The 18238-nt window shown below is 45.3% G+C and overlaps 1 protein-coding gene across 4 annotated transcripts; it reads left to right on the forward strand.

Moving 5' to 3' along the window:
* The first annotated feature begins 2354 nt into the window (after positions 1-2354).
* On the forward strand, positions 2355-12015 carry PSMD4 (proteasome 26S subunit, non-ATPase 4). 4 transcript variants are annotated; one of them, XM_032626980.1, is made up of 11 exons: positions 2456-2511; positions 2766-2885; positions 6516-6656; positions 7669-7783; positions 8173-8259; positions 8503-8571; positions 8741-8956; positions 9340-9457; positions 9612-9743; positions 9828-9895; positions 10633-12015. In XM_032626980.1, the coding sequence occupies exons 3-11, from the start codon at positions 6535-6537 to the stop codon at positions 10801-10803; spliced, it is 1098 nt and encodes a 365-aa protein (XP_032482871.1). In that variant the 5' UTR covers positions 2456-2511; positions 2766-2885; positions 6516-6534; the 3' UTR covers positions 10804-12015. The 4 variants fall into 4 exon arrangements, with proteins under 4 accessions (XP_032482849.1, XP_032482860.1, XP_032482879.1 ...); XM_032626958.1 differs by lacking the exon at positions 2766-2885 and having other exon boundaries at positions 2355-2511; positions 10633-12014; XM_032626969.1 differs by lacking the exon at positions 2766-2885 and having other exon boundaries at positions 2355-2511; positions 9340-9448; positions 10633-10921.
* The last annotated feature ends 6223 nt before the right edge of the window (positions 12016-18238 follow it).

The raw sequence follows: 18238 nt of genomic DNA on the forward strand, positions 1-18238 counted from the left end.
TTTACAGATAGGTTTTTTTGACCCCAATCTCTCTTGTACTCACTCCAAGTTTTTACCCTGACCACCCAATTGAAACATCTTTTATTAAGGTCGCTGATGACCTCAGTGTTGCTAAATATATGTCCTCATCTTACTTGACATGTCAGCAGCATCTGACAGTTTATTGCTCTTTGAAATACTTTTCTTCATTTAGCTTCTGGGATACTATGTGTTTTCTCCCGGTTGTCCTTACCAAGGTGCTACACTGCTCCATCTCCATCCTCTTTTCTGGTTCCTCCTTTCCTCTCTAACCTCTAAATGTTGAAATGTCCAGGGCTCAACCATAGGCCCCCTTCTTTTAGTCTACATTCACTCCCTAGGTAATGTTTTAAAGTTTTAAAGGCCCTGTATAATTTGTCAAACACCCCTGTCACCTCATGATTAGCTAAAAACTTCCAGATTTCTATCTCCAGCCCAGATCGTTTTTCTGAACTGCAAACTCATATATCTACCCACTTACTTGACATCTCCATTTAGGTGTCTAATAGGCATCTTAAATCTAATGTGTCCAAAGCTAAATTTCTGGTTCCTGCCCCTCCTAGCCCATCTTCAGAAATAGTGCCTCCATTCTTGTAGTTGCTTAGAATCAACTCTAGTGTTTTCCTTAACACTCCCGTTTCTTACATCCTCCAACAAATCCACTGGCAAATTTTCTAAGTTTTGTATCGTATGACATACTCAAAATCCATCCATATGTCACTATTTTCACATCTTGTTACCACCCTACAATAAGCCACCAGCATATCTGATCACTGAAGTAGTCTGCTAACTGGTCTATATCCTGTTCTTTTCCCCCCACAGTCTGTTCTCAATGCAGCAGCCAGAGTGATCCTCTTCTGAAAATTTCCAACAGCTCCTATCTCAGAGTCCTTAAAATAATCTTTGCGATTGTACATGATTCAACCTTTCCACTCCCTTTGCCTCTCTGGCCTCATTTCTTCTCTCTCTCTCCCTCTACTCCAGCCTTCATGGTCTTAAGTACACTCTTGCCTCAGGGCACTTGCACTTTCTCTTTCCCCCAGGTATCCTTCAGGTCTCTTTTCAACTGTAAGTCTTCCCTAATATTCTGTTTATATAAAAAAGAAAACACATCCATCCTAGTTTTATCATTTGACAATATGTTTACTTATTGGTTTATTATCTACCTTCCCCATAGAATACAAGCTCCACAAGGGCAGACTTTATTATGTTCCCTTCCAAGTTCTCTACATCGTGTAGCTCCTTTTCAAAAAAATGTAATTCTTGTCTTGTTTTTAAAATATTTTGTTTATGTTTGAACTTGTCACTAATTATTTTTCTGTGCTTTTTTATTTTTCTTCCCTTTGCTGTCTACTATCCTGTCTATGGTTACAGTGACAGGTTTTGGTTTTTTTTTTTTCTCTAGTGATACAGAGATTTAACTCCTACCAGCTGTGATGGTTACCAATAACTTTTGAACATATCCGTTAAAACTTTACCAACATTTAGGTAATATCTACAACACACTTGCCATCTCCATCTACTATCTACCATCTCTGTAGTCATGCCTTGGTCCCCCTCTCCTTTCCCCACTTCCTTCAAGATAGAGACCTGGAATTTCCGGTTTTACTTTGGGGTGTGTGTGTGTGTGTGTGTGTGTGTGTGTGTGTGTGTGTGTGTGTGTGTAGGGGAAGGTAGGCCAAGGCATTTATTTGTTTATTTTATTTTTGGCCGCGCGGTGGCATGTGGGATCTTACTTCCCTGACCAGGGATGGAACCTGTGCCCGCTGCAGTGGAAGCGCAGAGTCCTAACCACTGCAGGAAATTCCCAGCCAAGGCATTTTTTAATGTAATTCTTGATAAAGAAACCAAAACGGTTGACTAGGTTGTCTCCCATTCTTTGGGAGATTAGTTAAAATTACTGATTCGTCAAACTTTTTCTGCATTCCTACCATGTGTCAGGCTATGTAGTGCACTCAGGGATAGCAGAGATTGCCACCTTTCCTGCCTTACTGCAGTGGGAAAGATAGATACACAAGCAAATGCAATTCAGGGGCATAAGGGCTTAGTAGTTTGATGAACAAAGTGCCATGGGGAACAGAGTGAGCTGGAAAGTCACTAGTCATCCCACCGCTTTTTAAAAATGCTGATGCTGGAACAGACATAGCCACAGAACTTTCAAAGGTTCCTCCACAGCTTCTCTTAGATCCTGTCGGCAGGGAACCCCACCAGAAAACCTGAACGGCAGGGCAGGTGGAGGTGGGACCCTCTTTTTCACGTTATCTCGCCTTTCCCCCAACACCCACCCGCCCCAAACGTCTCTTTTATTTTGGCGGCGCCTACAACTCCCAGAACGCAACGTGGAGGATGGAGGCGGAACCAACTGGCGGAGCTGAGATCAGTGATTGGTGATGAGCGCTGGGCCAATTGGAGGAGTTGTTGTTAGGTGGTCCAGGAGAACCGGTCGGGGAGGCAGGAAGGCGGCAAGATGGTGTTGGAAAGCACTATGGTTTGGTGAGGAGCTACCTCGGGCCCCCGTGGGGAGCGGGACTGGGTCGGGGGCGCGTGTAGCTCGGAGGCCGGGCGGACCTCGGGTGGGTGAGCGCGCCTGATGGGCGAGATGAGGCCTTGGGCCGGGAGGGAAGGAGCCCCATCGACTCCCTGAGTCATCCCGGAGGTAGTTCCCGGAGGACAGGCCCGGGGTACTCCCCTTAACCCTCAATCCGCGGACAGTCATTGATCGGCCCTGCTGCCTTTCTCTGTTCCAGCTTCGTCTTTTCTAGCCCAGCTCAGGCCTGTCTTTAGCCAGAGTCCTCCTTCTCGGACTCATCGTGATAGTCTTCTGCCCTTCTCTCTTCTTCTCAGAATGATGGATGTTAGAAAGAGAGGTGATAAATCCCTTCCCCGCCCCATTCACTCGTCTCTAACTCCATTGCCTTTCCCTGTATCATCTTCAGAAGTACTCTTTATAGCTTGCTTTCTAAGTGTCAGACATTTAATTTACTTTATCTGCCTTAAACCTCGCAGTACTTCAAGGTAAACATCCCTCCCTTTTGCAGATGAGGATACCAAGTCTCGGCAATTTTAAATGACTTATACAAAGTCACACAGCTAACTAAATGGTAAGGCCAAGGTTTAAACCCAGGATTATCTGACGCAGAGGCTCTTATCCAGTGAGCTAGCTCTCTTCATCAGTCTCAGACATGGCTGAGTAGCTATTGGGAGTCAGATTAGAAGCTGAGGACCAAACTTTTGCAAGGTTTCAAGAGTTTCTTCTAAGTGTGAGCATAGAATGAAAACAGAATAGTACACAAACACACAAATCTCCAATTGCATGGAACAGACACCTAGGAGTTTTCTTTTTGCCGGGAGGATAGCGTTGCCAGATAACATGTTGGATGCCCAGTTAAATTTGAATTTCACATAAACAATAGTTTTTAATATCAAAAAGTGGCTATAAGTGTGTCACAAATATCGTGTGGGGCATACTTATACTAAAAAGTTGTTGTTCATCTGAAATTCAAATTTAACTGGGAGTCCTATATTTTCGTTTGCTAAATATGGCAGCCTGTGGGAGAGAGCATGTTAAGAGTAGAAAGAGGACAGGATTTGGAATCCAAAAACCTGTGTTTTTAGTACTTACCAGCTGCATGTTCTTGAGAATGTAGTAAATCTCTCACTTTATCTATAAAATGGGACTATAATAGTAACATCTACTTGTAGCACAAGTAGGCAAAATGTAGGTCGTGGTGGTCTGTAAACTGTACAGCACTGTACATCTATTAGTTGCCATGGTACTTGAGTCCTCAAGAAAGAATTTAAGAAGGGCCTTGAAGGGACTTAGACAAATGTTAAGGAGAGGCCATTACGAGTAGGGAGAAGGGCATAAAGAAAGCTGCTGAAGTGTAAATTATCAAGGCATGTTTAGGAAGTAGGAAATAGACTAGTATGACTTTATTATTAGGTTGTTGGTTTAAGGTAGTTCCTTTTTTTAGAGAAAGGTAGATACAACCAGGTAGAAGACCACAAATGTCAGGCTGGGGAGGTTGAGTTCCGTCCTGTACCCTTCAGTATAGGACTACCGAAAAAGTTCTGAGGTTGGTCGAGGCACAGCTGTATACAAAATGGAATGTAAGAATATTGATCTGGCTTGACGTATAGGAGGAAAGATTAGGTCCAGAGAGACGTATTGGTGGTCTATTGTACTAGCCCGGCCTTAGAATAACGGTGAGAGTCACTCCTTTTCTCATGCTTTGCTGTGCATCAGAGTTCACTGGAGGAGCTTATTTAAAAATGGTGTATATTTGACTCTACTCTCAATCTTCTGAATCAGACACCCAGCCACGGAAGTTTAGGCATTCTGTATTCTTTTTTTTAAATGAAGGCTTTATGGAATAGCTGAATAATATCATAAGCCCTTTTTGATATGAATTTTTTTTTTTTTTTTTGCAGTACGTGGGCCTCTCACTCTTGTGGCCTCTCCCGTTGCGGAGCACAGGCTCCAGACGCGTAGGCTCAGCGGCCATGGCTCATGGGCCCAGCCGCTCCATGGCATGTGGGAACTTCCCAGACCGGGGCACGAACCCATGTCCCCTCCATCAGCAGGTGGACTCTGAACCACTGCGCCACCAGGGAAGCCCTGATATGAATTTTTGTTGGGAAAAATAACACACCATTGCACAAAAGTAGTCACAGGAAATACATATATTATTACATTCATATAAAGTTGAACATTGGGAAAACTAAACAGTACACTTTTTGGAGATGCATACATAGTTGTGAAGGCATCTGTGTTTTTAACAGTGCCAGCACCACCATCACCCTCCAAGTGGTTCTGATGCACGCATGACAGTGTGAGAACTACCGCCATGTTCTGCACTGTGAGTTCTCCCTCCCTCTCAGGCCCCCCTTCCTCTGACACCTTCCTTCCAGCCCTCATCCATCTGCTGGTCTTGCCCACAGTCTTTATTTTTTATTTTATTTTATTTATTTATTTTTGTTTGTGTTGGGTCTTCGTTTCTGTGCAAGGGCTTTCTCCAGTTGTGGCGAGCGGGGGGGCCACTCTTCATTGCAGTGCGCGGGCCTCTCACTGTCGCGGCCTCTCCCGTTGCGGAGCACAGGTTCCAGACGCGCAGGCTCAGTAGTTGTGGCTCACGGGCTTAGTTGCTCCGCGGCATGTGGGATCTTCCCAGACCAGGGCTCGAACCCATGTCCCCTGTATTGGCAGGCAGATTCTTAACCACTGCACCACCAGGGAAGCCCCCCACAGTCTTTATACTTAGCTATTCCATCTGGCTGATCCTCAAAGCTTCCATTGTTTTTATATTTGGACTCACCTGCTGTATTTGAAGCTAGAAAGGCAGTTACTTCCCTGCTGGGAAAGTAATTGGAAACGGTGTATCAGGGAAAAAAGAATGTAATGCATGGTCAGTAGAGTCTGCCCTTGACCTCCTTTATATAGATTGAATTTCCACTATAAGAACTAATCTGTGTTTCATGCTTACTGTTAGGCACTGTGCTAAGTGCTTTCCATGCATTTAATCCTCAGCAACCCTGTGAGTGTAGGTATAATAAAACCCATTTTTCAGATGAGGTAACTGGATCTTAGAGAAATTAAGTAGCTTCCTCAGGATCACAGAACTAGTAAGTAGCAGAGTGGAGATTTGAGCCTGTGCCTGAACACTGCCCTTCCCTCCCTTTCTACTTGTCTTCCAGTAGCTTCTTAATTACCTCTCTTCGTCACTTTTATTTTATTATTATTATTTTTTTTTTGCGGTACGCGGGCCCCTCACTGTTGTGGCCTCTCCCGCTGCGGAGCACAGGCTCCGGACACGCAGGCTCAGCGGCCATGGCTCACGGGCCCAGCCACTCTGCGGCATGTGGGATCTTCCCGGACCGGGGCACGAACCCGTGTCCCCTGCATCGGCAGGTGGACTCTCAACCACTGCGCCACCAGGGAAGCCTTGAAACCTCATTTTTGCAGTTCAGTCCAGCTGCCAAAGCTGTTAAACATTTAACCAGATAATTACATTGTGCCTTCCTGCACTCAGTGCTGCCAAGTGTGTATTATTTTACAAGTATTTTACAAATATTTTTAAGTTGCCCTCTTCATTGCCTACCTTTGGAATACTCCTATTTTAGTAGCAGACAACATGTTCCTCTATAACCATGATTAATAACGCTTAATGCACCTCATAAGAAGGTGGTTGTGGTACATTAGTAGCTCGCAGCCTTGGGTACTTACATTATCACTTGTGGAGACTTAAAAAGTTTTTCCTCCTTTGGTTATTTTGAGGCAGTAAGTCTAGAAGAAGGCTTGGTCATCTGCATAAAGAGAAAAGAAAAAGAAAAAAGGTTGCAGGTGATTCTCTCTTCCGCAAAGACTGAGAGCCGCTGCCATACACCACAGTGCCCCTCACGGGAGAGTTGTTGAAGGAGGTGGGGGTCCCTGGAACTGGAGAGGATGTCTCAGATCCTGCGGTGTGTCTTCTTTCTCCTCCTTCACCCTAATCTGACAGCGTGGACAACAGCGAGTATATGCGGAACGGGGACTTCCTACCCACCCGGCTACAGGCCCAGCAGGATGCCGTCAACATAGTCTGTCACTCCAAGACCCGTAGTAACCCTGAGAACAACGTGGGCCTCATCACACTGGCCAAGTACGTGGGGCAGAGCAGGAGGGGTTTGGGGGAGGCGGGGGTGTTTTCTATATGTGACCCACTGTGGTGCCCAGGTTGCTACCCTTTTGTAGATTCCATGAGGCTTCCATGAGAACTTCCTAGACTACCTTCTTCACTGTTCAGTATAAATATAAACAGCAACTTGTTTTTAATATTAACCTGAATTTAATACAGTTATGAAGCTAAATCTCCTGGGGTAAAATTTCACAGTGTATTTTTTCTTTTTTCTGGATGCACTGTGCGGCATGTGGGATCTTAGTTCCCTGACCAGGGATCAAGCCCCTGCCCCTTCTAGTGGAAGTGTGGAGTCTTAACCACTGGACCGCCAAGGAAGTTCCCACAGTGTATTTTAAAGGCAGTAAAAAGCAGTTTTGGGTCAGAGCCCCAGGGAGTATATCACACAGCCTATTACCCCAAAAGTGATTTGTTTTAGGAACTGATAATCCTCAAATGAGTGACCACCCATCCCGATATACATGTTATTAGCTAGAAAATGGGTCTAGAAATGGAGAGGGTAGGAGAGATAAGAAGGCGCATCCAGATATTGTAGAGGATTCCCAGGGCTCCGAGAGCAAGATGACATGAGAGAGGTTGGGGGAAGTATTGGGAGGAAGAGGGCAAGTTTCTCACAAAATCAACCACTTCTTATTTTCTGTGTTTCATGTCTAAACACTAGATGTTTTTCTCTAGTTTTATTGAGATGTAATTGACATGAAGTTTAAGGTGTACAAGATAATGATTTGATAAATGTGTATGTTGCAAAATGATCACCACAGTAAGTTTAATTAATACCCATGTCTCACGTAGTTAACAAATTTTTTTCCTTGTGATGAGAACTTATAAGATCCACTCGCTAAACACTAGATATTTGATTAAGAAAAATAGAGATTACAGTTATTATCAAGGTCCCCAAAGAAAAGATTAGTCAAACACAGTTTGGAGGCACTTGTCCTGACCTGAAATCACAGAAGGTGCTTTCTCCACATCCCAGTGACTGTGAAGTGCTGACCACACTCACCCCTGACACCGGCCGCATCCTGTCTAAGCTCCACACTGTCCAACCCAAAGGCAAGATCACCTTCTGCACTGGCATCCGCGTGGCCCATGTGAGTCCTGTTGGATCCCTTTGGTGGTTCCTCCTTGCTCTGGGCTTCTGCCTCCACCCTCGTTCATTTTTCCCCTGGACTCTTGAGCTAGAACCAGCGCGAGGGAGGAGAAGTGACCTAGAGAAAGGAGTAGAAAGGATATGATGGGATGAATCCCAGGATCGGTGAAGATCATGAAGGGAAACATCCCTAGAATTGAGAATTAACCCCTCTTCCTTATCCACGGAGAGGCACAGCAAGAAGGGAAGGGTGTAGGAGGGGGTTTAGACCTGGTGTGAGCATGATGGTAGGCTCGAGGTACACAGAAGCCATAGAAAAAGAGCAGAGTAACAGGAAAGAGCTGGGTGATTCCTCTGGCTGACTCCAGGAACTTCCTCTTCCTTTTCAAGCTGGCCCTGAAGCACCGACAGGGCAAGAATCACAAGATGCGAATCATTGCCTTTGTGGGAAGCCCCGTGGAGGACAATGAGAAGGATGTGAGTCCAAGTGATAACTGGGGAATTTGGGCACCACATGTTTGGGAATGGGGTCTTTTGGCCCTTAGGAGAGCCAGAGAGGCATTGGGTTCATCACTTTGGGGAAAGGAGGATGTGCAGAATTCAGTGTTTCTGTTGGGGGACCTTGGAGAGGTGTACCAATTCCTGTATGCTTTTGTGAGGTGTGTCATCTCCCATCATGGTATGGAATAGATTTCCTTATTTCTCTCCCCTTCTTCCCAGCTGGTGAAACTGGCTAAACGCCTCAAGAAGGAGAAAGTAAATGTTGACATTATCAATTTTGGGGAAGAGGTGAGTAAGGACCATTCGGGGGGCATTGACTGCTGTGGTTGTAAACAGAGAACAGTCCTTACCCAGAGGAGTGTCTGCATGTGGGAGAGTAGCTACAGACAGGAGCTGACATGGCAGAGAATGGGGGGCAGGGCGAGAAGGAGAGCCTCCTATGTTCTTCCCTCCCCAGGAGGTGAACACAGAAAAGCTGACCGCCTTTGTAAACACACTGAATGGCAAAGATGGAACCGGTTCTCATCTGGTGACAGTGCCTCCTGGGCCCAGCTTGGCTGATGCCCTCATCAGTTCTCCAATTCTGGCTGGGGAAGGCGGTGCCATGCTGGGTCTTGGTGCCAGTGACTTTGAATTTGGAGTGGATCCCAGTGCTGATCCTGAGCTGGCCTTGGTGAGCAAACGTTGACCTCAGGGGACCTTCCTTGTCCTCCTCTACTGGTCCACACGGCACATAGCTTCTCTAGGGCTAGACAGTCCTAATACCCTTGCTCGTTTTCCCAGACCCCCTCTTGGTCCCTCTTCCCCACAGTTCTGTCTGATCTCTAGGGATACCAATGTCAGATTCTCTCTTGTTCACTTCTGCCCGTTAAACCCCAGGTTTCTCCCAAGTCCGTCCTTTTTTGCTATATCACCTGTTCTCTCTCCAGCCCCTTCCCCATGTGTATAAACCAGAAGCTCCCCCTTTACGGTCTGTTCCCACCCCTCAGCTGCCTTCCCCAGCTGCCTTCCCTGGTGCCCAGGGCTGGATGTCTGACTTCCCTTGCCCTTGGCCAGGCCCTTCGTGTTTCTATGGAAGAGCAGCGGCAGCGGCAGGAGGAGGAGGCACGGCGGGCAGCTGCCGCCTCTGCTGCTGAGGCCGGAATTGCTACGACTGGGACTGAAGGTGAAAGAGGTGGAATCTGAAGTCCCAGGACTGCGGGGTGCTCAGTGGAGGCCTGATGTAGATGGGGGTGGGGGGTCTGGCAGTGTGGGAACGCGTGGGCTTGGGGGTGGGTCTTTGTGGAATATGGCATGGTTCCACCCCGCCGCTCTCTCCCTTTTCCCAGACTCGGACGATGCCCTGCTGAAGATGACCATCAGCCAGCAGGAGTTTGGCCGCACAGGGCTCCCCGACCTAAGTAGTATGACCGAGGAAGAGCAGATTGCCTATGCCATGCAGATGTCCCTCCAGGGCGCAGGTGAGCCAGAACCTGGGTGGTTGTGCTGAGGCGGAGACATTGGGTGAGGACATGAAACTGAACGGACTGACCTCTTTTCCTCAGAATTTGGCCAGGCAGAATCAGCTGACATTGATGCCAGTTCAGCCATGGACACATCTGAGCCCGCCAAGGTAAGGGCCAGCAATAACTCCCTGCCCCATCAGGCTTAAAATCCCCTTGTGTTCAGATCCTCAGCCCACTAGGCCTGGGACTATTCCTCTCTTGGGGTTTCATAGATGAGCTCTTGCAGGAGCAGAAGGAAAGAAACACATGGATATACATTCCTTGTATGTCAACCTTGCTAAGGCAAGAATGCTAGTGGCCAGAGTTGGAGAGGTGTCCTAGTATTTTGTAATTTTCCTTCCTTGCTGGTGGGAGCAGTCTGGACAATTCTCAGTGCTATCATCTTCCCAGGAGGGTGAAGAAAGGGTCCAGGAAAAAGAAAGGGGGGAGAGTGGGTGTCTGACAGCAGGAAACCTAAAGGTGATGGCATCTGTTTTTATCCTTTGAGCTCAGAAAGCAGAGTTCTCAGGCTTCTCCTCTAATCGGTCAGTAATAAATGTTTGGGGGAATTCTCTGGTGGTCCATTGGTTAGGACTTGGCACTTTCACTGCCAGGGGCCTGGGTTTGATCCCTGGTCGGGGAACTAAGGTCTCGCAAGCCACACCAGTGGGGCCGAAAAACTAAACGAAAATAAATGTTTGAGTTCATACTGTGTATAGGCGCTGGGTATCTTCCCAAATCCTCCTTCCTGTCCTTGGCCAGAGGTGCCCTCCACCCCCAGTCAGGTGCGCTCCCATCTCCTACACTTGCTTGCTCCCCGGCCAGCCTACCCCCGCTGCCCGGAGCTGACACAGCCCTTTTTCAGGAGGAGGATGATTATGATGTGATGCAGGACCCCGAGTTCCTTCAGAGTGTCCTGGAGAACCTTCCAGGTGTGGATCCCAACAATGAGGCCATTCGAAATGCCATGGGCTCCCTGGCTTCCCAGGCCACCAAGGATGGCAAGAAGGACAAGAAGGAGGAGGACAAGAAGTGAGACTGGAGGGAAAAGGGAGCTGAGCCTGTGCAGGGGGCCGAGTAGGGTGGGTGGGATATAGAGTTAGATGCGTTGTCTGTGACCACTGCAACCTAAATAAAGCTTGGCAACTTTTTTTCTTTTTTGCTTCAAACAGCAGTAGCTTTGAGTGTGACCATTCCCCTTCCACCCATCTCCACCCCTGACAATCCTTCCTTAGGAAAAACTTTGCTGAGAGCCACCTGTGCTAGGCACTGGGGCCACAGAGGGGAACAGAAAACAGTACTGGCCTCTGGCCTTTTTTGCTGTATCACCTGTTATCTCTCCAGCTCCTTGCCCATGTGTATAATCCGAAGGGCCAGCCTGTAAATGAGCAGTTACCTGCGTCTAATAAGTGTGCAAAGAGAGGCCTGAACAGGCACTGTGGAAATGATGAAGAGAGAGTGCCAAACCCTTGCAGCCTCTGGGAAGGCTCCTGGAGGCAATGTTTGAGCCCTCATCAGCCAGCGAGCAAGAGATAGGGATGCTTCCAGTCTGCAGGAACAGCGTGTGCTGATGGCGCGGAGGCACTTTGTCACTCAAAGACCGGTTGGGCGAGTGACAGGAGATGGAGGTGGAAAAGTCGGCAACAGTCAGAACACCAAAGGTCAGGGATCTTTGAGGCCTGACTTTCACAAGGTGGGGTCTGTGAAGGAGAAACATGATGTGTCTCCTTGGAGCACCAAATTTAGAGGAAGGTTTTTTGTGGGGCATGGACTAGAATGCACAATTCACATAATCTCCCCCTTTGTTTATTATATTTGAAGAGGTAAATAATATTTTACACATAAAATACTTAACCTATATATAAATTGTGACATGTAAGAAAACTGACATATCTGAAACCACTCAATGTAAGAGCTGGAATATTCCTAACACCTTGTCACATACCTATGCCTTTTTTTTTTTAAACATCTTTATTGGAGTATAATTGCTTTACAGTAGTGTGTTAGTTTCTGCTTTATAACAGAGTGAATAAGTTTTACATATACATGTGTCCCCATATCTCTTCCCTCACCTATGCCTTCTTGAACCCACCTCTTTACAGCCTCCTCAGACATAACTGTTATCTTGAATTTCACATTTATTATTTTTTCCCCTTCACAGTTTTCTCATATACATAAAGATTTCTGACGAGAATGTTTAGTTTTGTATGTGTTTGAGCTTTATAAAAAATAGTTTTAGGGAATTCTCTGGTGGTCCAGTGATTAGGACTCGGCGCTTTCACAGCCCCGGGTTCAATCCCTCATTGGGGAACTGAGATCCCACAAGCTGAGTGGCATGGCCAAAAAAAATTTAAAAATAGTTTTATACTGTGAGACTTTCAGGACTCACTTTTTTTTTTTTTTCTTGCGGTACGCGGGCCTCTCACTGTTGTGGCCTCTCCCATTGCAGAGCACAGGCTCCGGACACGCAGGCTCAGTGGCCATGGCTCACGGGCCCAGCTGCTCCGCAGCATGTGGGATCTTCCCGGTCCAGGGCACGAACCCGTGTCCCCTGCATCGGCAGGCGGACTCTCAACCACTGCGCCACTAGGGAAGCCCCCAGGACTCACTTTTTAAACAAATGTTTTGTTTCTGAGGTTCATCAGAGTTGCTGCACATAGCTGCTGCTTGTTCATATTTCATGGTTGTATATATATCATGTGAATATTCTATAATCTCTCCATTTTCCTGTGGATGGATCTGGCATTGCTTCCAGTTATTTTTCTATTACCAACAGGATCACAATGGAATTTTTCGTACACCTCTCTGGATGCACCTGTACAGGAGTTTCTTTAGGATACTTTACAGGATAATGCTGAATTGTTTTTCGAAGTGGTTGTATGAATTTGCACTCCTTCCTGCAGTATAAGAGTTCCTATTGACCACATCCTTTTCAGCCCTAGGGATCATTAAAAGTTCTTAATTTCGTCCGAACTGGTGAGGATAAAATGATAACTCATGGTCTCTTTTTTTTTTTTTTTTTTTTGGCTGTGTTGGGTCTTCGTTGCTGCACACGGGCTTTCTCTAGTTGCAGCGAGTGGGGGCTACTCTTCGTTGTGGTGCACGGGCTTCTCATTGCAGTGGCTTCTCTTGTTGCGGAACACGGGCTCTAGGCGCGCAGGCTCAGTAGTTGTGGCTCATGGGCTTAGTTGCTCCACGGCATGTGAGATCTTCCTGGACCAGGGCTCGAACCTGTGTCCTGTGCATTGGCAGGCAGATTCTTACCACTGCGCCACCAGGGAAGCCCTCTTTTCACTTTTTTTTTTTTTTTTTTGCAGTACTCGGGCCGCTCACTGCTGCGGCCCCTCCCGTTGCGGAGCACAGGCTCCGGACGTGCAGGCTTAGCGGCCATGGTTCACGGGCCCAGCCGCTCTGCGGCATGTGGGATCTTCCCGGACCAGGGCACGAACCCGTGTCCCCTGCATCGGCAGGCGGACTCTCAACCACTGCGCCACCAGGGAAGCCCGCTCTTTTCACTTTTTTTAAAGGTATCCTTTAGTAACCAAAATTCTTAAATTTAATGTCAAATTTCTCAATCTTTTCTTTCAAGGTTAGTGTTTCTGCATCCAGCACACTCTTTTCTAGGTCAGAAAAATAATTCTGTTTTCTTTTGAAAGTTCTATGGTTTTGCCTTTCATATAGAAATTCTTATTCCATCTAGAATTGATTTCTGTGTACACTGAGAAAGGGATCCAATTTCAGTTTTTTAATATGGAAAACCATTTGTTACGGCATTGTTTATTGAAAAAGAACCCTTCTTTCACTGTACTACTTTTCTTTTTTTTTTGGCTGCTTGTTTTGGGTCTTTGTTGCTGCACGCGGGCTTTCTCTAGTTGCAGTGAGCGGGGGCTACTCTTCGTTGTGGTGGGTGGGCTTCTCATTGCGGTGGCTTCTCTTGTTGTGGAAACCGGGCTCTAGGCACACGGGCTCAGTAGTTGTGGCTCGCGGTCTCTAGAGCGCAGGCTCAGTAGTTGTGGTGCATGGGCTTAGTTGCTTTGCAGCATGTGGGATCTTCCCAGACCAGGACTTGAACCCGTGTCCCCTGCGTTGGCAGGTGGATTCTCAACCACTGCGCCACCAGGGAAGCCCTCACTATACTACTACTTCTGCCTGGGCCAAGATTCCATGAGTTTCATTTCCAGTATCCTGAAGTCAGACCTTAAAGCCTGCATGTAAACAAGCTTCCACCAAATGAAGCTAGAAAACCTACTTTGTACTTACCTTATATTCATAGTGGATGAGTTCCATTTCTGAATAAGGAATTTGTAAATGCTTGTGTCTAAATTTTAGGGGGAGATTGGTTTTGTTTTGAATCAAATATTACTTGAAAGAAATGTCTCATCATCTAGGGCTTGGGAATCTTTTATAGGTGTTGGTTATAAAGATATCGGTCACTTTGGCTTTCTTGGGCTTGCGTGTAGTTCCCCAGCAAAATCATGTTCTGGCAAAGTCTACCCATCAAGTCATGATGGGACCTGTGTCCCAGTCTCTGGTTCTCTGCATACCAACTGGGTGACTTCAGTGTTCATGAGGATGACTCAGCCAACACCTTGGCCTCTTCCAATTCAGAGATGATCATCACAGTTCATAATCTTTTGTACTCAACGGCACCACCTTAAGAAATGCTCCCTGCTGGAGTCAAATACTCACTTGGTCCATGGACCTCTCTCTTTTCAGATCTCCCACATTAATACTCCATGTATGCTTTTCAACAGTACTGTGAAAAATGTGTGTACTCTGGGCAATTCCACTTCAGGAACTTACTCTAAATAATCGGTGATGTGCCAAAGACATGTACAAGGGTGATGAAAAAATGAAAACAACGTAATATCCAACAATTACGTTACATTATTATGGAATAATACACTATCAATAAATTTATTTTGGAAGAACATTTAATGGCATTGCATATACGATTATAATATTAGCAAATGCTTGTATAACACAATGTGCCAGGGACTATTCTAAGTGCTTTACATGTTTTAAATCATTTAGCTTTCACAACAACCCTATGAGGTAGCTGTAGCATTATTAGTTCTGTTTTATAAATAAGGAAACTGAAAGCCAGAGAAGGTAGGTAACTTACTCTACAGTGATGGTTCTGACACTGTGGTCTGTGAACCCCTAAGGGTCCCCAAGACCCTTTCCGGGGGTTTGTGAGGTCAAAACTATTTTCATAATAATGCTGTGCCATGATGTTATTCACCTCTTCCACTGCGTTGACACTGGCACTGATGCCAAAGCAGTGGGGGTAAAAGTGTTGGTGCCTTAGCACAAATCCAAGGCGATGGCACCACACTGGCTGGCAGTCATTGTGTCCGTCACCCCCATACACTCCTGTCTTGAAAAAACACAAAAACTGTCCGTGATGAAGCTTTAAAACCAATTAATTGTATTAAATCTCAACCCTTGAGTTTACATACTTAATATGTTTGAGGTAAAGTGGGAAATACCCATAGAGCACTTGGCCGCATCCTGGAGTACAGTGATTGACCTGGGGAAGGGCGCTTGTGCGGCTTTTTGAGTCGTGAGATGAACTAGCCCCTTTTTCACAGAATAACATCTTTACTTGAACAAGCTATGGTTACTCAGACTTGGATGTTTGGCAAACACTGTCTCAAAAATAAATGAAGTGAGCCTCACTTCAGGAAAAGCAACTACAGTTTTTGTTGTCTGTGATGAAATTTGAGTTCTCAAGTGAAATTTTGAATTTTGGAAAACTTATGTGTGCCACAGTGAACTTGACATTCTCAAAATCCTTTAGATGGATATTAATAAATTTCTATTATGTATCAAAATTGTATATTGTAGTGTGCCAACATTAGGAAGATCTGCATTATGCAGTGAACCAATATTCTCCAAATAATCCATTTCAAATGCAAAAAAAAAGCAATGGATTCAAATGTAACAGGTTGCAAAAAGTTCACTGATACAGTTTTGGATTCCACATTGTGACTAATCTTTTAGAAACTACTGTGTATCAAGGTTTGGTGTAGTATCAAAAATATCCACAGCTGTTGGAAAAGGGTTTTGAAATATTCCTCCCTTTTTTAACAACATATCTGTGAGGCTGGATTTACAGCAACATTTTGCAACAGACTGAATGCAGACACAAATATGAGAATCCAGCTATATTCTGTTAAAGAGACTTGCAAAAATGTAAAACAGTACATCCTTCTCATTACATTTTTGTTTTGGGACATATAGTTAATTTTTCATGAAAACTGAATTATGTTAACATGTAATAGGTTTATGGTTGCTATTTCTTAATGGATTAATATTTAAAATTTTCTGTTTTAGTTTCTAATATAGTAAATATCAATATATATAATTTACATAAACAAAAGCTCTTGGGAATCTTCAGTTTTTAAGAGGATAAAGTCATCCTAAGACCAACAAGTCTGAGAACGGTTCTACAGCCTGGGAGTGATGGAGCGGAGGACGGCACCCAGGAAGTTTGGCTGTAGAATCCATGCTCTTGCGACTGAATTACACACAAACCTCTCCTCTTGGGGCCCTAGCTGAACCCAAGTCCCCCTGGCTATTCAAGGTCTTCTTTCCTGCTCAAGTTCAAGTGACCGATGATGAAACTGAGTTTGGTGCAAGCAAGACAGGCTTTTATGCAATGGCCAGAGAACAGAGAAGGGGGGTTCTAAAAGCACCTTCTCCCTAAAGGGAGGGGTGTAAGGGAATTTTAAGGGTTAGGAGGCAGACAGTCATCGGGGCTCTAGGAAAGGGGCAGGGATTTTCAGGGGCAGCCGTGGCATGTGCAGTCTTCCACATTCCTTTGCACATGGCATAAACTGTTCTGGTAAAGTGCAAATGCCCCCTTTGTGTGGAGATCTTAGCAGGGTAGTGAAGCAAAGGTAACACTCGGACTGCTTCAGGTTTCATCTATGCAGGCGGGTTGCTGAGGTCAATTCAGAGCTGGTTTGGGGGCAGTTGAACACTGTATCTTGCAAAGTACAGCTGCAAAGCATCTCTGCCAAATAGCAGGTACATTCGAAGCAAACACAGATAAATCAGGGCAAGTGTCCTTCAGTTCTCAGGGGTTGGTATGGAAACACAGAGATGAATCAAGGCAAGGAAAGCGGCGACCTTTAGCCTACTTTGTCCACCATCTTGGACCTAATCTGTTCAGTATGGTTTTTTTCTCTGGCCTTTGTAACCTGTTGATAAAAGAAAAGTAGCCTGTCAGTTTCAGCCTCTTGAGGCCTGGGCTGCATAACATGGGTGACACTTAAATGTTTAATTATACCTATTGTTTCCAAGATTAACATGAGGCCTGCCAAGACAGAGGTGAAAATGTCTTAGTACTTATTTCTGGAGGATAGAAACCCAGATTTGTGGGGAGGTGTTGCTTTTATGAATGTTTGAAAATGTTTCAGAATGTTACTTTTGTAGTACAGGAAAACGTAAAAATAACTTTACTTCTTTGAACTCAATTTCTTTTACCGATAGCTTCTTCTTTGCTTAGTTTCCATCTCTAATGAGCAAAGACCTCATAACCTATCATTTAAAGCACTATCTTGCCAATAACTTCATCTCCCAAGCTCCGTTTTACCCCACACTTGTCCGGCTAAACCCCAAGCATGGATTGGTTCTCAACCATCTACCTTTTCAGCTTTTTCTTCTAGACTTGTCACGTTCAGAGAGGTTAAGTCATTTGAGCAAGGATGCTTAGCTAATTAGGGGTCAGAACCAAGATCAAAACGCAGTCTATCTCACTGGAATGTGAGCCACCACAAAACAGCCATTTCTCATTATCAGCAGCCCTCTCACCATTTCCCTGCAGCAACGACTTCATCACACCTTCCTTTTCTCCCCTATCACTCTCAGTGGAAGATGTCACCATTACAGAGGGAGGCAAGGCCCTCAGGAAGTCTGAACCCCTTCTCTCCCACCTCCTCCAGACCCTCCTGGCAGCAGTTATGTCCTCTCTCCTGTCTCTTCTGTCTTCAGAATCTGCTCTGCCAGTGCTTTCCACTTGGCATGTACACATCAAGTCCACTCTATCAATAACCTTACCTGAGACTTTATACTTTGCTGGTTGATGTTTTATTTTACAATGTATATTTCCTTCATAATAACAAAAATATTATAGGTTATTTATGGAAAGGGAAAATGCTCACGATGTATGAAATGAAACAAGCATCCTTCAAAGTTGCCAATTTTTATTCAAATACATGTGGGTGAATTAAAGGACCATCACATAAGGATGATGTCACCTCTGTCAACTGGGTTTATAGAAGAATTGTCTATTCTTTTCACTCTTCTGAGCTTTTTTTTTTAAGGTCTATTTATTATTTTTTAATTTTATTTATTTTTGGCTGCATCGGGTCTTAGTTGCAGCACACGGGATCTTTCGTTGTGGCACGCGGGCTTCTCTCTAGTTGTGGTGTGTGGGTTTTCTCTTCTCTAGTTGTGGTGCG

Source organism: Phocoena sinus, chromosome 1 (assembly GCF_008692025.1).
Source record: "Phocoena sinus isolate mPhoSin1 chromosome 1, mPhoSin1.pri, whole genome shotgun sequence".
In the NCBI taxonomy this organism is placed as follows: Eukaryota; Metazoa; Chordata; class Mammalia; order Artiodactyla; family Phocoenidae; genus Phocoena; species Phocoena sinus.